This window comes from Arvicanthis niloticus (genome assembly GCF_011762505.2).
Source record: "Arvicanthis niloticus isolate mArvNil1 chromosome Y unlocalized genomic scaffold, mArvNil1.pat.X SUPER_Y_unloc_2, whole genome shotgun sequence".
Classification (NCBI taxonomy): domain Eukaryota; kingdom Metazoa; phylum Chordata; class Mammalia; order Rodentia; family Muridae; genus Arvicanthis; species Arvicanthis niloticus.
The window spans coordinates 783,374-811,184 of record NW_023044979.1 but is presented as its reverse complement, the minus strand read 5'-3'; the positions used below and the strand labels follow the sequence as shown (position 1 = coordinate 811,184).

The following is a 27,811-nucleotide window of genomic DNA, read 5'->3' as shown; positions in this document are numbered from 1 at the left end:
AGAGCTGGAATGGTGGGTTCTCCCCCATGGCTGGGTGGGGTGAGATTCCTCTTTGAAGACAGAAACAAAAGCTAATGGAGTGCAAACCCCTCCTGAGATCTGGAAAAGGTCTGGCCATGGTCTGGAAGCACACTTTAACCTTGAGGAGTGGTAAGACTCACTGGCCAATCAAGGCTCCCAGGCAGACCTGCCAATCAGATAAGTAGGCGGGTTCTTCTGGGTGCCACTCTGCAAGTTCACTGTGCCTGTGAAGGCTTGAATGGGCATCTGTGCCCTGCTCTGAACTCTGTGTTGGGTGCTGTGTGGAGACCTCAGGGAAGCTCTGAAATCAAGTCATGGTTAGCACAGAATCACTGCCTACAATGGGTAGGGGCAGGTGGCTGAGCAGTGGGAGCTGGGGTGCTGGGTCCTCTCTGGAGCTGCATGTGAAGCATTAGCCAGATGTGACCACCTGTGAGTTCCCTGGTGATACTCTTCAGTTGTTAGATCAGAAGGTGACTTCTGAGTAACTTCACTATCTTGGCTGATTCTGAATCTGCCCAAAACATTTGTACCAGTTGCTTTCTTATAGAAACATGGGTATTTTCTTTGTGTCCGAACCCTTTTGTCTTTTATAGAATACATTAAGAAAACAGGCACAGCTAGACAGTGGTGGCACATGCCTTTAATCCCAGCACTTGGGAAGCAGAGGGAGGCAGATTTCTGAATTTGAACCCAGCCTGGTTTACAGAGTAAGTTCCAAGACAGCCAGGGCTACACAGCGAAACCCTGTCTTGAAAACAAACAAAAAAACCTGTTTTTAAGAAGACAGGCAAAAATCTAACAGATCAGCTTTCATACATTACTTGTTTTTCTTTTCCTTAGTTTTTGTTAATTTTTTTATTGCAGTTTTTTATATTGCTTTATTTTTTAGGTTTAGTGTTTGATTATTATTTGGTAAAGGAACTTATTTTTTCTCCAATCTGTTGGGTGTTTTGGATGCTTATTGTACATTATCCGGCAACTTCTTTGGTTTAGGAAATTTTTCTTTATGATTTCATTGAAAATATTTTTTAGAACTTTGGGCTGATATTCTTCTTTCTCTATTCCAGTCATCTGTAGATTTCTCTTCTCATGTGTTGCAGAATTTCTGGTTGTTTATTGCCAGGAAACTTTTAGTATCCACATTTTTGACCGATGTATCCATTTTATTTTATTCATCTTTAATATCTGTGACTCTCACTTCCTTTCCAGTTCCCTGGGTGAACCTTGTCTCTGCAGTTGTCAGTGCACAGGCAATTTCAATGCTCTGCTCTCAGGGACTTAGCAACTGCTTAAGTCATTCCCTGCCTCCATCACCTGCTGCTGTTGTCAGGTGTGCTTTTTATACACGGACCACCAGCTACACAGCTCTCTCTGTTTGTTCCCTGTCTCTGTTCCTCACATGCCGCTCTCTATTCTCTTTGTTTACTCTCAGGGCTCTCTTTCTGCTCCTTGTCTGTCTGCCTGTCTGCAGGTCCTCTTGTGTATCTCTATCTCTTCCTCAGGTTCTCACTCATCTCCCTGCCCCCAAACAACCTCTTTTGCACCATATCTGTTGCATGTTTTATTTCTCAGGACCTGCTGTGATAGGATAGCTTGAATTTCTTGGTGACATATTTTCATGGTTGTTATTTATTATATTCCAATGGTGGTGTCTAGTCCTCTCGGTTTGAAGTGATTTTTGATTTAGGTACTGATTCTTGGATTTGTCTTGTTTGGGTGGGAGTTTTATTCCTGGGTTACTGTTTAATGTATGCCTTTGCAGAGAGCCTTGGCTGAGTGTTGCCTCTTTTGCTGACCCGTTTGTTTGTTATGTTCAGGAGGGAATGCTTGCTAATGTTGAAAGCTGGGAGAAGAGGTGGGCAGGAAGAGATGATCTTAGTAATCTACAAGGAGACTTTGTCATTAGCAGGGTTAATCTGCTTCTGTTGTTTAGTACAGTAAGATTGTGAAAATTGCATTCGGGATAAAAAATAGTGTGGTAGATCTATAGAAAGTTTACCTTGTGTCCTTTCAGGCATGGCATGTGGGTCGGTGAACAGGAACTATCTGCCCAAGTGGGGGCTATGATAAAGGGATGAGGCAGGAAAGAAAAAGCAAGTGGGGATTGTCTGCAGTATCTTTAGGAGGCATGCACAAGGGGAGAGGTAATTTCCACTAGTATTCTTTTCCAATGATGAGAACCACTGGTATTCTGTTCTAGATGTAAGGGCAACTGATAGTAAGGTTTGCAGTAACGTATAGTGAGGTAGGCCTTTGGATAAGGTACCTGTTCTACTGTCAGGCATAGCTTGCAGGCAAACAGTAGTATGTTTTGATAATAAGGGGGTTAGTAAAAAAGATGAGTTTATGAAGTCCAACCAACTCTGTTTTTGAGATTGCACAAAGTCCACTTGAGCAAACATCCTATGACAAAACCGTCTTATCAACAGCGAGGCAAGGCACAACACCAGGGTTTAGCTACATATAGATAAATAATAAACCTTAAAGAAAAGTTATCCTACCCATCATAGTTGTCAGATGGTTTTGTCTCCTTGTTTGGTTCTTGCAAATTATGCCAGACATGCCATTTCTAAAAAATTAAGTTGCTGACCTGTATGTTAATCCCCAATCTTGCTGTAACTACAATAAATACTCAGCACTCCTAGATATTGTCTCTCAGTTTGGACCTGATGTGAGATTGACTGGTGAGAATTCTTGTTACCGAGCTCATAGTACAGACCTTTGTGTATTTGCCTTTCAATAGGTTCTTTGTGGTCTCTGTAGTGCCAGTGACTTGGGCACAATATCTTGGTGCATGGATTGGAACCCCAAACATTCAAGAATCCCAGGTGAAGGGTTGAAATGTTGCCTGTTAAGATGTGTCATTGTTGACAGGCAGTGGTGGTTGATGCCTTTAATCTCAGCACTTAAGAGGCAGAGGCAGGTGGATTTCAGAGTTTGAGGCCAGCCTGGTCTACAAAGTGAGTTTTGGGACAGCCAGGGCTACACAGAAAAACCCTGTCTCGAAAAAACAAAAACAAAAACAAAAAAAAACCCAAAAAAACTAAAACGTATACATTACTAATATTTTCATCTGTCTATTTTTAACTTTTAAAACATGCATTTCCTTTTAGTATAATTTAATTAATGTTGCTGTTTAAACTGGTTCACTTTATGTTTATGCAAGACGAATACAGAACTGCAGTGAATGTATAGTTCTTTGCAGGAACTTCAGTAAAAAACTGTGAGTTCATTCTATCATTTTTGTTTCCTGCTTTATTTTTGTAGCAGAGTAAGGTTCTTAACATGTAACTTTTGCTTTCCTGAAACTCATTGCATAGACCGAGCTGACATCCAGCTCAATAACATACACCTGCCTGTAACTCTGTGATTAAAGACATGAGCAAATACACACAGCTTGCCCATCACCTTTGTAGTTACTAATTTTTCGTACAGCTTTTGAGATGTGTGCTCAGTACCATTGATCTGTTTCCCCCTGCATATCCCTCTCAATTGCCATTTGTGTTGCAAAGCTATATCCTATTCAAAGGGTTCAGGAGTGACACAGGTGAACCCTGTGTCAAGGGTCTAAGTGACAATGTTGCAAGTTTCTTCTAAACTGACATGGTGCATATATTATAATTCGTGTGTCAGCAAATAAGTGGATGAGTCACATGAATTATAAGATTATATTGTCTAGGAAGCATAATGTTACTTTGTAGTGATGTCAGTATCAGGCTTTGTGTTGTACACATATATGTCATATTTTAGGAAGCAGTGACTTATGATGATGTGCATGTGAACTTCACTGCAGAAGAGTGGAATTTGCTGGAACCTTCCCAGAAGAATCTCTACAAAGATGTGATGCTGGAGACCTACTGGAACCTCACTGCTATAGGTAAGACTGAATTTTCTTTTGCTTCTCAAAATAAGGGAAAAATGTTTCTGGGTTACTGATGATCATCTCTTATTTCAATAGAGAACAAAGAATATTGAGTTGAATAAATCAGGTTCATTGCTGTGAAAATTCAGAGTAACTTGAATTTTGCCTAATTCCAATACCATATCATTCATTTTCTTTTTTTTTTTTTTTCCTTTTTTGGGGGTTTTTTCAAGACCCAGTTTCTCTGTGTAGCCCTGGCAGTCCTAGACACACTCTGTAGACCAGGCTGGCCTTGAACTCAGAAATCTACCTGCCTCTGCCTCCCAAGTGCTGGAATTAAAGGTGTGCGCCACCATTGCACAGCTTTATCTTTCATTTTCTGGTACCTTGGTTTCAGGCTATAATTTGGAAGTCTGTCATACTGAAGAACAATGTCAAACTTCTAGGAGTCATGAAAGGTAATTTTATTGTTTAAGCTAATACAAATATGCCTGTGAGGAAATTTTAATATGATCTGGAAGCTCTAAAGGAAAGCAAGTGTGTAAAATATCAGTTCTTTTATTGTAGCTATGATTATAATATTTTCCCAAAACTGTGTACCTCAATGTCAGTTATCTGATTGGTGTTTGCAAGGCATTTCTAGAAGAAAGAAGAGAAGGAAACGATGCCTTAAGCAATTCCTTTATTTGATTTGTATCTCCATTAGAAATATATTGTGGAACTACCAATTTGTATAGTGTCATAATATTTAGATGTTGCACATTGAATAGTGATAAAGATGTACCCATAACCTTCTAATAAGCAAATAGTCTGAGATAAAGTTAGTGACACTCGTATTCTTATAGTGAAATTTTTAAGTTGTTTATTTTCTCAGTTTATGAGATTCAAGAATGTTGTCATGGAGAAACATTAATCATGTCTGAAATGAACAAAAAGTCAATGTGTGTGCATTCTATGTAGAAACTTTTCATTTGTTCTTTTTTAATGGGTGTATCAGTTGTCAGAATGGATGAAACCATGTGAGCATAGAGATACTAAAAGAAACAACATACCTCTATCTACTTCACAACAATGAGAACACATGTAGTATTCTGCCTTTGGTAGACTTTCTGAATATGATAGGTTTTTGCAGTTAATTGATTTTGTGACATTACTGGGAACATCTGCAGAAAATCTCTATGGGTACTAGAAGTTTGGAAATTATTTCGTTCATCCTGGTTCACAGTACTGCTGTTGTGTGATGCACATTACAGGAAAAACTAAGAATGCAATCAGTGTTTTAATGCTCTGAGTTATCCCATATTTCTTATGACATGTTAAAAACATCATATAGAAATCTCATATAGATAAAAGATTTTATAAATGTGAGCCATGTAATAGATGCTCTTACCATCAGAGGTATTTTCAAAGAGGAAAAGCAACCCACAGTGAGCAAGTACAACCATGAACATCAAAAGTGATAAAACCTTAAGATCTGAGTGTTCTTTATTATTAGACCAACTGTAAAATTTATTCATATTGATAAAATGATTGATCAGGTAATGAATGTGGTAAAGTTTTCACATGTACCTATTATTGTTGCAGACATGAAAGAAGTCATACTGGAGAGAAACCACATGAATGTAATCAATGTGGTAAAGCCTTTTCTAGGCACAGTCAACTCAGATCTCATAAAAGAACACATACTGGAGAGAAACCATATGAATGTAATCAATGTGGCAAAGCCTTTTCATTTAATGGGAGTCTCCGATATCATAAAAGAACACATACTGGAGAGAAACCTTATGAATGTAATCACTGTGGTAAAGCCTTTTCACGTCACAGTCATCTACAAAGACATAAAAGAACACATACTGGAGAGAAACCTTATGAATGTAATCAATGTGGTAAAGCATTTTCATGGCACAGTCATCTCCGATCTCATAAAAGAACACATACTGGAGAGAAACCTTATGAATGTAATCAATGTGGTAAAGCCTTTGCAAGGCCCAGTCTTCTTTGATCTCATAAAAGAATACATACTGGAGAGAAACTGTTTGAATGTAATCAATGTGGTAAAGGCTTTACACAACAAAGTCATCTCCAATATCACAAAAGAACACATACTGGAGAGTAACTGTATGGATATAATCAATGTGGTAAAGCCTTTACAAGGCTCCTTTATCTCCAAAGACATAAAAGAACACATACTGGAGAGCAACCTTATGAATGTAATCAATGTGGTAAAGCCTTTTCAGATCACAGTCATCTCCAATATCATAATAGAACATATACTGGAGAGAAACTGAATGTCATGCATGAGGTGAAGCCTTTCCAGGACACAGTCATCTCTGAATACACAAAAGAAAATGTTCAGAGTGAAACCTTATGAATGTAGTCAATGTGATCAAGCCTTTGCATGTCACTGTACTCTCCAAACACTTGAAGGAGCACAAGCTTTAGAGAAACCTTACAGATGTAATGGACATACTAAAGCCTGTGCATATCTCTGTAGTCTCCAAAGACGTAAAAGAAAACATATTGAGTAGAAACCTTTTGATTTTTCTAAAGTTGGAAATTGTTTACATGCCACAGTGGTTTCTGAATACAGAAATGAACACATATGAGAGAGAAACCATCTCAAAGTAATCAACATGTTAAAGCCTCTGCATATCCTAATCTTTTTTATTTTTATTTTTAATTTTTTTTGGTTTTTCGAGGCAGGGTTTCTCTGTGTAGCCTTGGCTGTCCTGGAACTCACTTGGTAGACCAGGCTGGCCTCGAACTCAGAAATCCGCCTGCCTCTGCCTCCCAAGTGCTGGGATTAAAGGCGTGCGCCACCACCGCCCGGCCCTAATCTTTTTTAAAACCATGAAAGAATTTATAGTTGAAATAAACTATGGTGACTTACGTTTGTTTGACCCTAAGAAGTGGCAATATTAACAGATGTGCCTTTTGAGAGATGTTACCTTTTTGGAGGAATTTAATTACTATGGCAGTGGTCTTTGGAGCTCAGGCCAGTACAAAACTGACCGTCCTACCACTTGGCTAGAAGACTGTCTCTTCCTGGATGCCTTCATATGAGGATGCAGAACTCTCAGCTCCTTCTCCAGCATCATGGCTGACTGAATGCTGACATTCCTGCTATGATGGCAATGGACTAAACATTTGAAAATGTAAGCCAGGCCCAATTAAATATTTGCCTTTAACACAAAGGCCTTGATTATGATGTCTCTTCTTAGCAATGGAAATTCTATCAAAGACAGAAGTTGGTCCCACAGACTTAAGTATTGCTATGATAGGCCTGATCATGTTTTTTTTTTTTTGTTTTTTTTTGTTTTTTTTTGTTTTTTTTTTTTTTTTTTTTTTTTTGCTTTATGGAGCAATGTGGATTTTAAGACTTTGGATCTGTATATGCATTAAGTGGAACTTACTTGGCCATCCTAGTAGGAATATGAAACACATATGTACTAAGGGTAATTTGAAATTTGTGTATAGTTTTTATGATGTTTTGCTGAAGATGGTCCTGCCTTTTGCCCTCTTTGTAGAGTGTCCTTGAAGATAAGGTAAAGAGGTTGATGTTCATTGCATTAACAAAGGAAGTCACAGTGAAGACAGCAAACCCTTTGACCTGTGTTTAGTCTCGTGATGATTTGAGCAAGCATAGCAATCTTAGAAAGAAAAAAATATATAAAATATTAGGTCAAAAGAGAAACTATAACCAGGAAGTTGAATGAAGCTAAATTCTGTGATCAATAATGTTAAATGGAATTAAAGGAATGGTGACATTAGGGCAAGATTCCAGCCACCTAAACTTATGGATGTGAAATTGGACAAAGGAGAACTGTATCGTGTTAGGCATTATTACCTCGTTTTTGTTTTCATGTGGACACAAGAGTTACCAGTATGTGTGAAGTTAACAATTGACGGATTGTGATTAGTATTCTGGGTTTTCAATTTGAAATCTACAAGAATGTATTTAAGTCTAGACATGGTGGTACAGCCTTAAATCCCAGGAGATCAGAGTCAGGCAGATCTCTGATTCAAGTCTTCCTTGTTCAAGTGTTCCTAAAACAGCATGTTTTTTGGTAAAGAAAAGCTTAGGTACAGGGAAAGTATTACACATGTATTATCCACTGTTCAGGAGACAAAGCCATACAGATCTGAGTTGAAGGTTCATCTATAGAGCAAGTTCAAGCACTATTGAGCTTAGGCAGTGAAGTTGTTGAAAACTATAAAGCTGGTGATGATGTAATAGAAGGAGCCATGTTTGGGCCCCAAATAGCAGAGGAAATCAGAAGCTTTGTCCATGTGGCTCTGGCTTTAGAGGTAAGAATAAAAGGGATGACTGAGAAAATTCATGCTGGTTGACTGTAGTTAGAAAATTAGTGGGGATGAAGAAGAAACTAGCATCACTGAGGTGAAATCTGGTATTTTCAAAGAGGAGAAAGAAGTTGTATTCTAGAGGTAGCCAAGGTTGTACTTTGTGGTGCAGCTTGACTCAGTCCTATGTAAGATTCACCCAGGTGGCACTAGTTTTAAGGCATGAATGTTTCATGCAGTGCAGCTGAGCCTTGGCACCATGAAGGGAGCATGAGAGGAACACAGTGAAGACTGTCACTGAAGAACCCAGCATATTGAACATGTCAATCCCGTGGGATGAGCAGAAAGAACAGCAGGAGCAGTTGAGTGGAGTCAAGCAGAACATAGTGTACTACAGAGGGAAGAGCTGGAGAGAGACCCAGCTTCTTTTGAGGAGCGCAGAAGATCATCTGTGGATCCCAGATACTGGAACAAGAAGCTGTAATTTTGAAGTTACTTTGAAGACCCCAAGAGTTTTATAATCCAGAGCTATGGGATACCTTCTTAGGAAAACTGCTTTCAGGAAATAAAATTAGCCAAAGAGAAAGAATTGTGCTGCAGTGAGCAAAGCAGGAAGGAGTTGGAGATCTGAAGATCTTTGACATCAGATAAAGAGCTGCAGAGATTGGAGATTTCCTTGCTGGCTTTTGGTCTTCTTTTGGCCCAGTATTTCTTCACAATGGTGATTAGGAATGGTGACCTATATCCTGTGAATTTGGATGGATATATGTGCTATTTTTTAAAGTATATTGGATTATAGTTACATGATTGGAACGATCTCAGAAGAGACTTTGAAATTTGGACTTTTAACATTTATGAGACTTCTATAGATGGTGGGACTTTTTAATTTGAACTTCACATATTTTGTATTATGCTATTTTTAAATGTGGTCTCCATAAAATCATGTGTTGGCACAATCATAGGGGCCTAGGCAGTGGAATGTGGTAGTATAAATATGCTTGGCTCAGGGAGTAGAAGGAAGTTATTATGAGATGTGGCCTTGGAGGAAGTGCATCACTGAAGGCTTTGAAGTTCTACACAGTGCAGAAGGGACCCCCCTACTATCTCTCTGGCAGACAGTCTCTTCCTGGCTGCCTTTGGATCAAGATGCAGAACTCTCAGCTTCTTCACCAGCATCATGTTTTCTTGCATGCCTGCCTTGCTTCCTGCTACGATGAAAAAGGAGTAAATCTCTGAAACTGTAAGCCAGTCCCAATTAAACTGTTGGTTTTTAGGAGTTGCCTTGTTCATGATTTCTCTTCATAGCAATGGAAATGCTAAGACAGAAACCCTGTGAGTGTATTTAATACAGTCAAGCCTTTGCACAATTCTCTAGTCTTCATTATTATGGAAGAATATGTGCTAGAGTCTAAGCATGCCCCTGTGACTCAGGACACACTTCCTGAGTCTTAAACATGCCCTCTGTGTCTCAGGACATGCCCCCTCATTCTGAAACATGCCCCTGTGACCCAGGACACGCCCCCTGTGACTCAGGACACACCTCCAGTGACTTAGGACATGCTCCCTGAGTCTTAAACACACCCCTGTTACTCTGGACAGAGTCCTAAACATCCTCCCTGTGTCACAGGACACGCCCCCTGAGTCTTAAGCAAACTCTGTTACTCTGGACATACCCCCTGATTCTTATGCTTGCCTCCCTGTGACTCACGACATGCCCCATGTGTCTTAAGCACACACCCTGTGTCTCAGGACACACACCCTGAGTTTTAAGCATACACACTGTGACTCAGGATATGCCCCCAATCTTAAACATGCCCCCTGTGACTCTGAAAATGCCTCTGAGTCTTTTTTTTTTTTTTTTTTTTTTTGGTTTTTCGAGACAGGGTTTCTCTGTATAGCCTTGGCTGACCTGGAACTCACTCGGTAGACCAGGCTGGCCTCGAACTCAGAAATCCGCCTGCCTCTGCCTCCCAAGTGCTGGGATTAAAGGTGTGCGCCACCACCGCCCGGCGCCCCTGAGTCTTAAACATGCCCCTGTGACTATTGACTCGCCTCCTAAGTGCTAAACATGCACCCTGTGACTCAGGACACACCCACAGAGTCCTAATGGACATGTTTCGTATGATGAAGCTTTTGCACACCTCTTTGTCTTCATCATTATGAAGCTATGCATACTGGACAATGGTTACATACTGTGCTAAAGCCTTTACAAACGGGGTCCACTGAGATCTGACACAACTCAACCACAGGACAAGGCAAATGATAAGAATTCATTGTAATCAAGTCACTACTGATAAATCAGGGCCACAAAATTACACTCAGAAGCTTAACTGCAATACCCCAGCCTCAGACCCAGCCTGAACCAGAAAGTTATATAGCTTCCAAAAGTCAAGACCACAAAGTCCTATGCCACATTAGTTACATTTTTCTCCCAATAACAGTTTTCTTTGTTGTTGTTGTTGTTACTCTATGTCAAATGATACAGAATGTAGGTTGTATGGTCAACATTATCATAGCCATTTGTTATTTTGTGGTTAGGAACATGCATTATATTTTGAGAAATAAAACATGAATAACAGAAATTCTGGTTAGGAACAGTTGTTATGTTTTAGAGAACAAAACATGAGTGATGAAAGCTGGTCAGATAATATTAGTACACATGTTCACTATGACCTAAAACTTAGTTTGAATTTATGATTAAATGGAGGTTGGTAGCAAAAAGACAGTCCTTTTTATGACTAGTTAACATTAAATTGTAATTTCAATATAGGACTAGTTAACATTAAAATTTTAGATAGTATTTTGAATAGATATGCAGAGAATGAATCATCTTCTCTTCTTTGTGTGTTAGTGGAATTAATTAGAATTTCTCTCCATAATATAATGTCAGCTATAGGTTTGCAGTAAAGTGACATTATTATGTTTAGGTATGTTTCTTGTATCCTTAATCACTCCAAGAACTTTATCATACAGTGGGGTTAAATATTGTCAGAGAATTTTTCATCATCTAAGAGATTACAACTTTTTTCTTACACTTTAATCACATTATGTTGAACCATCCCTGCACCTCTTGAACGAAGCCTACCACATTGATCATGGTGAATGGTCTTTTGATGTGGTTTCTATTTTATTTTATTTTATTTTATTTTATTTTTGTTTTATTAAATATTTTTACATATTTAGTTCTAAAGCAAAATTGGTCTATAATTCTCATTTGTTACTGAGTCTTTATATTGTCTGGATATTTGAGTAACCATGGGTTCACAAAACAAATTGGCTAAGGTTTCTTTTTTTCTATATTGTTGAATACTTTGAGGAGTATTCTCCTGAACTCCTCTTTGAAAGTCTGGTAGGATTCTACCCTAAAACTCATGGCCCTGGGCTCTTTTTGGTGGCAGACTTGTAATGATGTCTCTTTTTCTAGATGTTTAGGCAGTTTGAGTTGTTTCCCTTAGTTTGATTTAACTTTGTTCAGAAAAACATATTGAGAAAATTTTCCATTATTTTTAGTAATTTCATTTAGATGGAGTTGAGGCTTTTTAAAACTATGTCATTCCCATTCTTTAGATTTCTTCATTGTTATTTTGTCCCCATTTTCCTTTTAGATTTCATTAATTTGGATATTCTCCATCTTTTCATAAGGGTTTGACTATCTTGTCTAATAAAAGGCTCAAAGGATCAACTCCATGGTTCATTAATTCTTTGCATTCTCTTTCTATTTTGTTGATTTCAGCCCCCAAGTTGATAATTAACTGATGTCTAATCTATCTTTTTATTGCTTACTTCTTTCTGCTATAGAATTTAATGCATGCTGCTAAATTTCCAGTATGAGAGCTATGCAGGTTTTTTATGTAGGCATTTTGTGCTATGAATTTTCTTCTTATCACCACACTCATTATCTTTGTGTTCCATAAGATTCTGCATGTTGCAAATTCATTTGCATTGAATTCTAGAAAGTCTGTAAGTCTTTTTTTCTCTGTCTTAAGCTATTTTTCACTCAGTAGTGAGGTATTCAGCTTTTATGAGTTTGTAAGCTTTGTGTTCTTTCTGGTTTTGTTGATGTCCAGCTGTAATCCATGCTGGTCTAATAGGATTTATGGTGTTATTTCAGTTTTCTTGTATGCATTGAGGTTGGCAGTGTGTCTGGGTATGTGTTCAGTTTACAAGTAATTTAAGTGAGGTGCTGAGCAGAAGGCATATTCTCCTGTATTTCAGTAGAATGTTCTCTAAGTATCAGCTGGACTCATGTTCATGTTGTCAGTTACCTGGAATATTTCTTTTTGGGGGGAGGGTGGAGGTATCTGGAGAATTTGTCCACTGGTGAGAATGGGGTATTTAAATCTTGGAACATAAGTGTATGTGTGTTATGTGATTTTAGGTTTAAAACACTTTCTTTAATGAATGTTGGTGACCATGTGTTTAAGGCATAGATATTAAAACTTGAAATGTCATCTTTGGTGATTATTTTTTCCTTTAAGGAATTTGTAGTGTCTTTATCTGATTCTTTTGATTAATTTTGTTTAATATTTATTTTGCTACATTTAATATGACCACACCAGCTTGCTCTTTTTGTCCATTTGCTTGGAATATATTTTTCCATTCCTTTACCTTGAATTAATGCCTATTCTCAATGTTGAGCTATATTTCTTGTCTGAAAATGAAGGGTAGATTTTATTAGCATCTATTCAGTTAGCCTTTGTCGATTTATTAGTGAGCTGTGATCATTGATTGTGAGAGAGTCAATGAACAGTGATTGTTAACTCGTTGTATTTTGTTGTTGTTGCTGCTGCTGCTGCTGGTGGTGCTGGTGTTGGGGTATTTGTGTGCTTTCTTTTCTTTTGCAGATAATACAAGATTATTTATGACCTGTACTTTCATGTGTATTGTTAACTTCCTTTGGTTGGATTCTTTGTATATAACTTTGTATAAGTTTGTATGTGTAGATAGATATTGTGTAAATTTGACTTTAGCATGGACTATCTTAATTTTTCCATTAATAGTGATTAAATGTTTTTCTACATATAATAATCTGGGCATCTGTAGTTTCTGCAGCATATATGTCCAAGCCTTTCTGACATTTACAGACTCCTGTGAGAGGTCACCTGCAATTTTAATAGATCTTCATTTATAAGTTTCTTGGCTTTTGACCTTTGTAGCTTTTCCTTGTACTGGATGTTCTGATTATTATACAGGAGACTTCATTTTAGGGTCCATTCTGTTTGGTGTTTTGATGATTTTTTTTTACTTTGATAGGCACCTCCCTCCTTACATTAGGAAATTTTTCTTCTAAGATTTTGTCATCAGTGAATTTGTTCTAATAGTCTACCTCTAGTCCTAGTATTTTTATGTTTTATCCTTTCACAATGTCCTAGATTTTCTAGATATTTTATGTCAGGAAGATTTAGATTTAATATTTTCTTTGTGTGATATTTCCATCACATCTATTGTATCTTCAATGCTTGAGATTTGGCTTCAGTCTCTGTATTCTGTTTGTGAATTTTAGCTCTGTAGTTTCTTTTTGCAGTCCTAAAGTTTTGTTTCCATCATTCCCTCAGGTTGTGCTTTTGTTATTATTTCTATTTCCACTTTTAGTTATTAAACAGTTTTGTTTCCTTCTACTGTTGGTTTCTTTTTCTTGGCTTTATTTATAAGATTGGTTGGTTTTCTCCACTTTTTTGTTTGTGTTTGCCTGGCTGTCTTTGAGGTATTTATTGATTTCCTCCAATTCTTTGTGTTTTCCTGTATTTCTTTAAGTGATTTAGTCATTTCCACTTTAAGGTTCTCTATTATCTTTATACAGTTGGTTTCAAAGCCTTTTTCTAGTACTTCAGCTATGTTGGAATATTTAAGACCTTTTTTGGCAACATAAATGGGCTCACACTCATTAACCAGAGGGTGATAAATGTTACTCCTTATTACATAATCAAGTACCAGCATCATGGAATGGAATGTGGCTATCACTTCTGGAAGTGAAAAGGTCTGTTTTATGTTAATGTACTTGATATACAATAGTTTGTGTTCACACAGTGAAATTTATGGTGGGACCCACCATAGGCTCTATGATAGATTCCGTGAAGTATTCAGTTTACATTTAACCCAATGTTTGATTAACACCATAGTTGTTTTATCTCCTTAAATTGGACAAGAAGGCAAATGAAGCACTTTTTAAATAAGTTACTTTGTTGAGATGATGGTTTTAATAACATTGCTTCCAATCACTAACCCTGGAGTCACCATTACACAAAAAAAGACCTGATGGTGACAGAGTAATAATTTTCTAATTTGCCAACATGTATTTACTTATGTCAGATGAATGAAGACAAACTAGATTAGTATGTATATAATTTGGGAACTTTAGGATAATCCAAGGAATATTGAATTTTCAACTTTGGAAACATGTCCAATACACTTTCAGTGTTAAGTTAGGTCACATGATTGAGACACAGGCCATTGGCTGTAGCTGTGTGTGTCATGTTACAGATCACAGAAGCTAACATTGCACATAGCAACCAGGTCAAAGAGTACTGTATTAATGCCACTTTCTCTGCCAGAAAATCATCTACTCTTTTTCAAATTCAATGTAGATGTATATTTTTAAATTATGTTTCTTTTTCCTTTTTAATTTAAATTTAATTTTTTTACATTCCAAATTGTCCCCTTTCCTATTCCCTCTTCCCTGAGTTCTTCTTCCCATTTTTCTCCCTGCTACCTCTTAGAGGTGTCTCTCCCACCCACCCACCCACCCACCAGGACCTCACCTCTACCAGGTTCCCTTTTCCCTGGGGCATCAAGTTTCTACTGGGTTAAGTGCATCCTCTCTCATTTTGGCCAGACAAACAGTCCTCTGCTGTACACATGCCCAGGGCCATAAATCATTCCCTGTATGCCCCTTGGTTTTTGGCTTAGACTCTGGAAGTCCTGAAGTATCCAGGTTAGCTGACACTGTTGTTCTTCCTGTGGGGTTGTCATCCTCTTCACCTCCGTAAGTCCTTCTTCTGACTCTTCCATATGGAATATATCACCCTACAATAATCCATCCATAGATAGATAGATAGATAGATAGATAGATAAAATCAACAAAATGGATAAACTTTTAGCCAAACTAATGAACACACACTGAGACAATATCCTAATTACCAAAATCAGAAATGAAAAGAGACGTAACAAGAGAAACTGAGGAAACTTTTTAAAAAATCATTACTTCTTTCTATAAACGGGAATAATCTAGATGAAATGTGTAGCCAGAGAAAAGGATAATTATCTAGACAGATACCATAAACCCAAATTAAATCAAGATCAGGTAAATTATCCAAACTCTTTGAATAACCTCTTTGAAATTAAAGCAAGCATTATAAACATCCTATCCAAGAGAAGGCAAGGACTAGGTAGTATTAGCACAGAATTTTACCAGACCTTCAATTAAAAGCTAAGATCAATATACCTTGGACTATTCCACAAAAAAGAAACAGAAGGAATGCTCCAAATTTATTCTACATATATTTGTTCTAAAAGTCAATTACTGATTTCAAATGCAACACTGCTATACTCTGCTATACTCTCTTGTCGGTTCTCATTCCCCTTCAATCATTAAAAATTTCTTTCTGGGCTGGACAGATGGCTCAGTAATTAAGAGCATTGACTGCTCTTCCAGAGGTCCTGAGTTCAATCCCCAGCAACCACATGGTGGCTCATAACCATCTGTAATGGTGTGTCTGAAGGCAGCAACAGTGTACTCTTATGTAAAATAAATAAATCTTTTTAAAAAAAAAACAAAAGAATATTTCCACTTTTTCAAACTCCTACTTATGATGTATTTCTGTTCATAGGAATGTTGCCTGTAGCTGAGGCTTGCCTCTGTATGTAATTAAAAATTGCTTTGAGCACCCAATCTTTTCTCTGCTGCTCAGTGCTGCAAAGAATGTTATTTGGAGCCTTTGGCAGGTGTTTATTGTGAATCATAGATTTTGAATATTAGAGCAAGGCTCTACCATCAACTCTATCCATCTATCTTCTCTTGAAAGAAATATCTTAGCCTGCTATTCCATCTTTATAGAAATTGAACATGTTGTGCCAGGGAAATGTTGGTGATCCCCAAAAAGACACACACAGCAGCAGATTTGATGCAACTCACAGCAGGGTCTTTATTCTATTTGAGCTAGCTTGCCCCCATCCCCAATGCACTAGCATCAGCCAAGACTGTTTTGGTGGTGGTGGAGCCCAAAATGTATGTTGGGAAAGGCTTTGTTGTAAGCAGCAAGTGGGGAGTATGTGTGCATCTAATTGGAAAGCTGCTGTGGCCTTTGACATAATTGGCTGGTGCTGGGAGTCACCTTATAAACTTAACTTCACCTCCCCTCTGCATTAGTGGTTGTTAGGCATTGACTTGTAACCCAAGGTGCAGGTGTGTTGGAGGTAAAACCTGGAGACCATGGTATTGCTGAGGATGTAACTTGAAAACTCTAATCTTGTTTGGGATTAGCCTAGAGAGTGGAGATAGGCTTGGGTTTTGTTGGGGGGCAACTTGGAAACTAATGCTAGGTACCTGAGTTCCCCATAAACCTGTAGTTTCTATTCCTGTAGAATGCCCCTGGTATTATACGTGCACCTAGAACTTTCTGGTACAGGCCCTATCATTAAGTGACTAAAGAAGAAATAACTAGGTCCTGCTTTACTAAGTGTTCTGCCTGTTATGAAGGCCTCATCCAAAAGTGAACAACCGCAGCATGAAAACATGTTTCTGGGACGATCCTGAAAGATACCAGTAAAGGGAAATCACCACAGTTCAGAGCGTCATGCAGTAGTCATGCTCATGCATTTGTCTGGAAATGTGTGATTATTCACTGAATCATCAGCTATAAACAGTGGGATGGCTTAACTGTCAGACACTTGGAAACAGAACAATTAGAATATTGTTGAGAAAGATATAAAAGGAAGAAGTATGTGGATAGATCTCTCAAAATGGTCAAAGGATGTGAAGATAATTATGTCCCATGTAAATGCTGATCAAAAGGTAAGTTCAGCTGAGTATACACTGAGTAGCCAAGTAGTTAGGGTGATCCATTCTGTGGGAAGTCAGCTGTGTACATTTTCATGTGTCTGTTCTTGTACAAGGGGCAGCTCAATCATTTTAGGCATAATTATAAGCTGGTACAATACATACTGGTTTTCCTTTTGGCTGGAATAGTAACATTTAGGCATTATTATTGCATTTTTATTTGGAAATAAACCATGATGAAGTAGATATGGTTGTGTGTGAAGTTGACATGGGGTAGAGTTAAGATTGCAGTTTTGATTGTTAACGCTACTACATCTGGAATTAACTAAAACCCCCAAAGTGACTTTATTCTGAATCTTGATAGTGAAAGACACAGCTTTACTCCAGATGTTTGAGCTGCAAAGCCCCAGCTCTAATCTGATCCATGACTTGTACTGCAAGCCTCTATAATGACATGGAAGAAGAAGGTTGTGGGAGGAGCTGAGGTGGGAGGAGTAAAAAGAGGAAGAGGAGAAGAAAGAGGAGGAGCTACAGGTGAGACAGTATGAGAGAGGGTCATGGAGGCTGATGTTCGCTTGTCTGTAGCAGTCAAAGATAGTTGGTATATCTAGGTTGGGTACTGGGTTACACCTCTGATTGTAAGGGTATCTTGTTATTGATCATTACTAAATATATAAGCCTTTGCATAATCTAAGCATTAGAGTCTCATTTGTACTGAGCCCAAGTTGTTGGTGGGATGATCTGGGCAATGCCCAGCCTTGCAGAGACAGAGTGGAAGATTGGCAGAGCCATCTCCCATACTGGTGTCCCATGGGTGGCAGGACTGGTGTTTCTGGCTGCCGGTTTCTGGCTGGCTGTGCAATATGGTGGCTGAGCTGGACAGAGACACTGTAGCTTAGCCAGTTGGCTTAACTGGTGGCTGCTTTTTTAAAATAATTACTACAGCAGAAGGCGTTCACTCTTTAGCTGCTTGCTCTCAACTTGATAGCAAGTCCATTCCTTTACTGACATTAGGGCCATCTTATTTGGAATTCCAGCTTATTCTAAACTTAAGCTGAGACATCAAGCCTTGTGGGCTGAGAAACTACTAGATCCTTGCACTTGGTCTTTATAGATAGTTATTGTTGAATTAGCCAGACCATCACAGCCCTAAGTCATTCTAAATAATACCCTTTAATAAAGAGACAATTATTCAATTATTTTGGTATTCTATATAATTCTGGCTAATATACTAGACAAGCACTGAACACTTTTAGAGCACTTTGGCCCTCACAACCATCTCAGCTCAGATACAATCAAAATGGCCACCTTCCCTTAACCTTTGTTCAGGTGCTTTGATGCTGGGGTGTCACAGGTATTGGAAAAGAAAGTCAATAGCAAAAGTGGAAAAATGTAACACAAATAATACAATTATATGAGGACCTCAGATAGAGAGATTCAAGATTAAGTGAGGAATGGGAAACCAGATATCTTAGCTTCTGTATGCCAAGACCTGGCACCCTACTCACATGAAGATCAGGTGATAGGAGATTCTTTTAATTCTTGATTTTACAGCCCCAGTCTGGAGACTCATAAGTTTTCTTGTCCCACACATTGACTCACTGATTCACTGTAAGTCTCAGAAATCAGATGCTTCCTAGGAATCTTCACAAGAATAAAGCACTGGAAGAAACAATCAGTCACATCAAAAATATTTTACTTAGTATATCAGGAGACAAATTCACATTACTTAAAGTTATTCCACTTCCATATTGTACAAATACTGGCCAACCATGTTCTCTCTCTCTCTCTCTCTCTCTCTCTCTCTCTCTCTCTCTCTCTCTCTCTCTGTCTCTCTCTCTCTCTCTGTCATAGAGGTTTAGCAATATTTTAAAAGCCCTGCTGTGATTATTTTAACTCAACAGTGCTGATGATATAAAAATGGGTTTGGTTTTATTTAAAAGATAATATAAGCCCTGTGCTGGATCTTCCTATCTTTGTATATTTATCTGTTTTTACAGAGGTTTTACAAAATATAAATATCTCTTAAATTATTAACACATTTATGCCTGCATAAAATTTAAAAGTTGTACATATCATAATTAAAAACCTAGATATTTTATTCTTAAATGAGTGAAAACAATGTCCAATACTAATAACATCTTCTAGTCTAGGAGTAGTAAACTCTTTAAAGAAACTTAGTATCTTTTGTTTGTTTGTTTGTTTGTTTTTGTTTTTCGAGACAGGGTTTCTCTGTATAGCCTTGGCTGTCCTGGAACTCACTCTGTAGACCAAGCTGGCCATGCACTCAGAAATCTGCCTGCCTCTGTGTCCCAAATGCTGGGATTAAAGGGGTGCGCCACCACTGCCCGGCGTAACATAGTATCTTAAGGAATAGAGAACATGTTGTGTACTAGAAATAGGATAGGGTTCAAAGAGATATCACTGTACCTAGAACTGAATGTTTGCATGTGTCATATTTTTAAAAGTAGATGTTAAAATTTAATTATACATCCTTATGTTACCTACTCCAAGGAAAGATGCAGACCTATATTATCATTTTATGTTTATTGTATCTGTGTTTAATATATTGTATCTGTGTTTAATATATCTGTGTGGATATATTGATTAAATATATTTTTGTCCTTTCATATCAATTTTTAAGTTTATTTTCATTAGGAACAAAATGAACTATGGTCAAGTTAACAAGTTTAATTTACTTGTATTTCATTTGCTATTAAGTACATCATGTGAATAAAAAAACAAGTCATACATATATAAATTTAAAAGCCATGACTTTGTGTCTATTGCTTGTCTGGGATTCCTGTTTCAGAATTTTCATTGTCAAGTGAAAACTTCACAGAGAAATCTTTAGTAAGTATATTTTTAGGTTGGTTAGAAATTAAACCAGACATGTCTAGAGCAGAAGAGTACTGAAGCACATTTTATCTCAGAGGAAAATTAACTGCAAAAATAGCTGATGGTGAAACACAGGATAGGGTAACACAAATGTTCTTTGCTGGCAGCAAGTTCTGTGACTCTCAGAATCGTAATCTTTGATTATCTGTGGGGTTCTGTGAATATCAAAGTCTTTGCTTCCTTTGTTAGTACGCTAGTTTTGGAGGTAAATGTCTACAAAAACTTTTAGTTTCTTTTGAGAAGCCTTTCTCTAAGAGAGAAGCTATCAGAATAAGAATAAAACAAACCATTAAGATATAAAGTGAATACCTTGTAGGCCTGATATTTCTTCTTTGTGTAATAGAGATAATATTGAAACAGTGTGACCATCAAGAAAAATGGTGGCCTCCTTAACCTTAATTCTGAGCCTAACCCTATCCTAACCCTCACCTCTGAATTTCCTAACCTCCTAATCCTAATTTTAAAAACCCTTATCCTAATCCTAACCATGACTGTCTAATCCCCTAACCCTAACTCAAACCCTGCCTGCTGTGGGGCATATTTCTTTTTCATTTTTTCTTTCTTTCTTTTCTTTTATTTTATTTTATTTTTTTTTTGGTTTTTCGAGACAGGGTTCCTCTGTGTAGTCCTGGCTGTCCTGAAACTCACTCTGTAGACCAGGCTGGCCTCGAACTCAGAAATCCACCTGCCTCTGCCTCTCAAGTGCTGGGATTAAAGGCATGTACCACCACCACCCGGCCGTGCTCCGTATTTCTTAATTACAACTTTTGAAGTGAGGAATCCTTTATTAATCTTGATCTTTTGAGATGTTCACATCCACCTTTAATCTGGGCTAAAGATTCTTTTGACAACCTACATATATAAAGGACTTTGAACAGGGTGGTGTTTTGTTTTTTGTATTGGCCCTACTTTTCTACAAAACAAAGGTGATTTGTTTGTTTGTTTTCTTTTTAAAACTGGTATTAGTAAGTACGTATTTCTTCAGAATTCTGGTATTCACTGAAGATCAGCTGTAATATCCTGCAACATGAAATCAACCAGTTCTTGTTTTTCTAATTTACTTACTGGGCCATCCTAGTAGGAATATGAAACACATATGAACTGAGGGTGATTTGAACTTTGTGTATAGTTTTTATGATGTTTTGCTGAAGAATGTTGCTGCCTTTTGCCCTTGTCTGTAGAGTGTCCTTGAAGATAAGGTAAAGAGGTTGATGTTCATTGCATTGACAAAGGAGGTCTCCGTAAAGCCAGTGAAAGAGTTAAAAAAATTTTAAACCTTCCACAGATAGAGCCAAGGGTGCAGATTGGCTTGTTCTGAGCTCTGGGTCTCAGGAGATTGGCTACCCACAAGGAAAATTAGATAAGATTTGAAGCCAGGGGTCCAGAGCTAGGAGTTTAGGTCAGTGTGTTCATGCACTCTGGGTTCTCTGGGTTCCAGGAACTGAAATGACCACAAAATAAATGGAATGGGACTTGATTCTTAAAAGATGATAGGCTTGTATAAGATATTTCCCCATGACCATTTCTTGAAGCTGTCACAAAAGCTGAGCACTCTACAGGTGCTTTCTATAGATACTTAATCATGATAACCCCTTATTTCCCCTGGGTTGCAGTTTTGCCCTTTAAAAACTTTACTCCTTTCTGATTTGGGGTCATACTTCATTGCTTGCCTCTGTGTAGGTCAGGCTAGAAGTGCGACCTCAACTCATTGATTGAAATATACCTCTTGCTGTATCATGTATTTCAGTGTCTTATGAGTTATTGGGTATCTGTAAATTCCTGAAGTTTGAGAGGAGGGAGTTCCTCCCTTTCTGGTGGACCTTACACCAGCAAAACCTTTGACCTGTGTTTAGTCTCATGATGATTGTTTTGAGCAAGCATAGTAATCTTAGAAAGAAAAAAATATAATATTTTAGGTCAAAAGAGAAAAGCATCACCAGGAAGTTGAATGAAGCTACATCCTGTGATTAATGATATTAAATGGAATTAAAGGAATGGTGACATTAGTGCAAGATTCCATCCACCTAAACTTATGGATTTGCAGTTGTACGGAGGAAAACTGTATCATGTTAAGCTTTATTATAACCTGGTTATTGTTTTCATGTGGATGCAAGGGTCACCATTATGTGTGAAATTGACTATGGATGAACTGTGATTACTATTCTGGATTTTCATTTTAAGACCTAAAATAAAATACTTAAGTACAGCGATGGAGGTACAGCCTTAAATCCCAGGAGATGAGCGTCAAGCAGATTTGGGATTCAAGTCATCTTGGTACAGAACAAGTTTTAGGTAAAGAGAAGCTTAGGTACAGGCAAACTGTTACACATGTGTTACCCAGCATTCAGGAGACAAAGCCATGCAGATCTGAGTTCAAGGTTAATATACAGAGCACGTTCAAGGACTGTAGGGAGTGGAATGCAAGATGGCACCTGGCTGGGTGCCAGATGCTTCTGGCATGTTGGTTCACCATTTCAGGAACCCTGGGTGGCACGTAGGCTAGGCTTTACTGTGCATGCATTTTGCTTGTTCATCATTACGTAAGATTGGGCCATGTGACATATGTGCTCAGCACCAATTGAGAATGACCATGTGGCAGGTTCTGATTGGAGAGAACAAAGAGATTTAAGAGCTGGGAGCAAGAGCTCCGGGGCTTTGGTGGTAATTCAAGGTTCCTGAATAAACCGTGTTGGGAAGGAGATCCCGTGTCCATTGTCTTCTGTCTCTACAATCTATCTGGTCTCCATTCTTTGCATCCGTCCTCACTCTCTCTCTCTCTTGCTGAACACCGAACCATGGATTGAAGCAGCTTGGGGCAGTGCAGGCTAACAAGTTAGCCCCCAAGGCTTTTGGCAGTGCAGGTTCCAACATTGACAGATCGATCTGAGACATTTTGGCCCCCAAAGGTGGGGTAGTGCAGTTCTCAACATTTCTGGCCCCCAAGTGTGGGGCAGCTCGGGCAACATTCCTCCTTTAAAGGATTTTCTTTGGAGATGGTCTCAGGATCTGGTACCTGCATCACCTCTCCTGGAAACAAGCTGCCTCCTAACTTTGCTTCCATTATAATCAGACTCGAACCTCTTTTAACATTACAGGTGACTTTTACCTTATCCCTCTTGAGGATATGTGATAGCCTTGCTCCTCAGGACTCACTCCATGCATACAGCTTACTACCTTTAAGGCTTCAAAAGATCTTTTGTACAAGTTCTCCTGCGGTTAGACTATTACTCCTCAGATAACTTTTCCACTTATGGAACCAAGAGGAGCAGCTTTCTTGGACGTCACCCTCAGGACACCATGAAGTTCTCCTCCGACAAAAGCGAGAGCCCATCATTGCAGTGACCGCTGCAGTCATCTTGGGGCTGGCGGTGGTGGGTGTTGGGACTGGAGTTTCCTCCCTTGTCCTCTCCAACCACTACGACTCTGAGCTTAGTGCCACCCTTGATCAAGATGTTAGAGAGCGACAGCAGATCACTGAAGCCCTTAGTGAGTCACTTTCCTCTTTAGCTAAAGTTGTCCTTCAGAACAGTGAGGCCTAGATCTCTTGCTCCTGCAACAGAAAGTACTCTGTGCCACTTTAAAGGAACAGTGCTGCTTCTTTGCAGATAAATCAGGGGCAGTGAAAGATAGCATGCAGGGCTTAGAGAGGGCTTAGAAAGAAAAAAAAGAAAAACAAAGCAAGAGCTGGTGTAAGAACTGGTTCTCTACCTCGCCTTGTCTTTCCACCTTGCTGCCTTCTATCCTTAGACCTCTCATTGGCCTTCTCTTGCTCATTTCTTTTGGCCCCTGGGCCTTCTCTTGCCTTACTATTCTCAGAAAGATCCAGGGAGACAACCTGGTGGCCAAGCCACTCCAGGTCCATTACCTAAAATTGGACTCTGATGAGGAGCCCAATTCATAACTTATCAAGTGCCAGCCCCGATGCAGTGCTTCAAAGTTCAAACCTCCCAAAATTTTTTAGAGAGGCTGCCTTTATGGGAAGTCCTACCATTGATCCTCCTCTGTAACGGGGGATGCTGAAAGATGTGAGATAAAGTACTGCAGGGATACCTCTTTCTTTGCACTCAAAGACGGTATCCTGAGAAGCATACCTGATTGCATACAGGTTGGTGTAATTCTCTCTTCCCATCCCCTTGAAAAAGCACCCAGGAGGCTGGGGCTCAGCCTCCTCAACCAAGGAGTGCTTAGCCCTTCAGTGCAAGGCCCGAAACTCAAAGGGGATCAGGCCTCTGCTTCCCCATCCATGCTTCCAGTGCTCTATTATACAGGGAAGTAGGAGATGTGGGGAGCCATGGTGAGGCCTTACTCTTGGCAAACACTCACCCTTGGCTCTCCTATCTACTATTCTTCTTTCTGCTTACCTTCCATAATTCACTTGTCAGTTCTCAGAACTTCAAACAAGACCTCATAGCAACCCACCTTAGTAACCCTTCCTCCTAATCTCTAGATTTAGACAATATCCTGCTAGACAGATGTTGTTAGAACCCCTGGTAACAGAAAGGCTTTGTTAGAATAACTTAGACCCCACAGCTGCAGCTTCCTCCACCTGAAAAGCCCTCTTTCCTTTCCTACCCCTCCCCATATCCTGTTTTTAGAGAATATAACCGATGTGAACAATAAAAATTTTGCCAGCTTGATCAGACCTCTTGACTTGCGGTGCCATTTTATTTTCTCTTGAATCTAAGTCCTCTCCACAGGGTCTAAGTGTCCCACTTGATTGTCGAGCTGGCCTTGGCAGCCCAGCTGTGAGAAGTAATTTTATAGTTGTGGTGAGCAACTTTGCTTATCATTTCCCATGAGTCAGTTCTTTCTATGTAAATGAGAACATATCTGAGGCATCTGGTTGCAGGTAATTCTGTTTGGCTGTGTGATGCTGACATCTTTGTTGCAACAGTTTCCTAGGTCTCTGACTGTTTTGCCTGTCGATTGGGTAGGTGGATCATGAGGTTGTCAGGTGTGAACAGAGTCCAGAAGACAGCTTTGTCTATCCCAGCGTGTGTACTGGGATTCAAATCCAGATTCTCTTGAAGAACATGAAATGATTTGAACTGCTGTGATATCTCTCCAGCTTCTTTCTCTATACTTTAATCTTTCTGTAGTCTCTCTTACTCCACCTGCCATAACAAAAATTCTTCCATGGTTACAACATCTATTTTTAAGAGATAAAACAAACCAACCAACCAAATTAACTGACTAACTACCCCAAGGAAAATCCCTGCAATGCTGTCTGAGTCCAGAAATAACTATGGCTGAACATCCATACCATTTCTGTAGATTTCTCTAAAAGACCAGAGGGAGGCATGTGGAAGAAGTGGAGCTGTGTCACTGGTAAGCACACAGCTGGGATTCATTCAGTTTCTTTTTTTAATGTTTACTGATATTTGACAAATGCCCATCCTGCTCAGAACCACATTTACTCATTAAAAACCCATAAAGGTGAAATTGCAGAAGTGGTGGCCGAACACCTGCTTTAGATTTCATTCCTTGAGTTGGGACCTTTTGTTTGTTTTCCCTTGTTTGGTTGTTTTGTTGAATTATAAGTAGTTGCCCTTGAACCAACATTGTAGACAAGATTCTCTTTGAATTCAGAGATAAGCCTGCCTCTGTCTTCTGAGTGCTGGCTGCAAAACTCTGGTCTTGGGAGGGTATAAACAATCACAATGAGAGCTGCTGTCCTTTTTGGTCAATGTTATCATCAGATACCTCAAGCTTGTCAGGAGTTACTCATTTGGAAGGTGTTCAGCAACATCTGGTTCTATCTGTGCCTATGCCAGGCAGGGAGCACATAGTGGCCATGGAATACTTTCACCAAAGATATATTCCTGGACAATCTCTAAGGTAAAACAGCTTTTGGGTTTGTTGTTGTTGTTGTTGTTGTTGTTGTTGTTGGCATATCTACCTATATCAATCCCTGCCTGTGCATGGTACAGTCAGAAATCAGAGAAAGGCAGCACATCTGCAAAAATTAGAGCTATAGATGGTATTCAGCTGCTTGTTGGACTAAAACTAAGAGATTGTCTCTGATTACCAAGTTCTAAAGCTTTGTTTTGGTTTCTGTTTTGGATATTCTCATTAAAGGAAATTGATTTGGTATAGATTAGGATTGTGAATTTCTCGTGCTCTTCATCCATGGCCACTGTCATTACATTGAGCAAGCAAGGACAGGGTCAGACTCCCTAGTATCTGTATTTATATCTTCAGTAAAATACAAACAGTGTAATAAACAATCCTGGTCCCTGACTCTCCTTGTTTCTGTAGGATCCACTGCTATAGTTTTCTCCAATCTTTCCACAGTCTACTACACAGACTACTGAGACATGCACAGAAGGCTGTTAAAATCATTTTGAACTTCCTTTGGTCCTCTGAGGGGAGAAATGGTTTCCAATGTCCATGTGTCCTCATATTAGAATTGAGTGTTTTGAAAAATAATTAACAATTTTACCCTTAAATGATGCTTGGAAAAAAGCAAAAGTTCAGTGCCCACCAGTCCTCCTGTCTCCGCATGAATAGCTTCAAGTTTTTCTTAATTTAGGAAAATGTTGTCTGTAAGACTCTCTCTGTCTTTTTCTGTATCCAGCTGTGGAGGTGGCAGAGGCAGTCAGGGCAGGCTTCCTGGCTGTCTTTGACACACTTTGTAGACTAGGTTGGCCTCGAACCTGTAAGAGCCCGCCTATACCTTTGAAATACTGGGATTAAAGCTGGACACCACTATGACCTGCTGAGATTCTCATCATTTTTATTAATGATTCTAGCTTTGGCCAGGCAGTGGTGGTGGCAGAGAGAGGTGGATCACTGTACATATGAGGCTAGCCTAGTCTACAGACTAAGTTACAGGAAAGCCGAGGCTAAACAAAGAGGATCTCTTTCCAGAAATGAAACAACAAGAAAATATCAATTGGTATTGATTACTGATTGGCATTGACTGCTGATTATCAATAATTGATTATCATTGTAATTGATCATTTTTAGTTATTGACCAGCATGGATTACTGGTCATTGATTAGTATTATTGATTAGCATGTTTATTGATAATTGATTAGTATCAGTTACCATGGTCATTCTGTGTGCGTGGTTTCTATGGGACGAGGGTGGGGGGTCTGACGCTGTGAGTAATCAATATTAATCAATTATCAATAATCAATATAGTCAATGACCAATAGTGATCATTCAGTAGTGGCACAGGTCTTTAATCCCAGGACTCAGGAGGCAGAGAAACAACAACAAAATATTTTGGATTTAATATACAGAGACATGATTTGCTTTGTCCTGTTGTCTGTAGAACTTTGGTAAGGAAGGCCAGTTGGGTTTTACTAAGGACTTTTTGACTGACTGTGTTTCAGCTCTGATTGTGTGTCTTCCTTAGGACATGAAACTAGAACCATAAATGTGCTCTAGGATTTTATTTTACTATCACCTGTTTATGGACTGTTGATAAAGGTTGGTTACATAGACTGAGATGGTGGTATAATTTATCTCTACATATTTCTGGTTGTCTGTGAAGTCACTAAGTAAGTCTGCCTGACATACAGAGTTCCAGGATGACTGATTATATTGATCTTTTATTATGCATTTTATCTAAAAAATGGATGATAAAATGATCTAATTGACCTGATTTTATTAATTTATTATTCAGTTTGTCTCTCTCTCTCTCTCTCTCTCTCTCTCTCTCTCTCTCTCTCTCTGTGTGTGTTTGTGGGTTGGGAAAGAGGTAGGGGTGGGTTGACAGTAGG

General features: G+C 38.8%; 1 protein-coding gene across 1 annotated transcript in view; it reads left to right on the top strand.

Moving 5' to 3' along the window:
* The window catches only part of LOC143433755 (uncharacterized), a 198,743-nt gene that overhangs the window by 133,852 nt on the left and 37,080 nt on the right, over positions 1-27,811 (top strand). Inside the window, 2 exon segments of the mRNA XM_076928141.1 lie at positions 5,473-5,877; positions 6,331-6,343. Of these exon segments, the coding sequence (XP_076784256.1) occupies positions 5,473-5,877; positions 6,331-6,343 (418 nt within the window).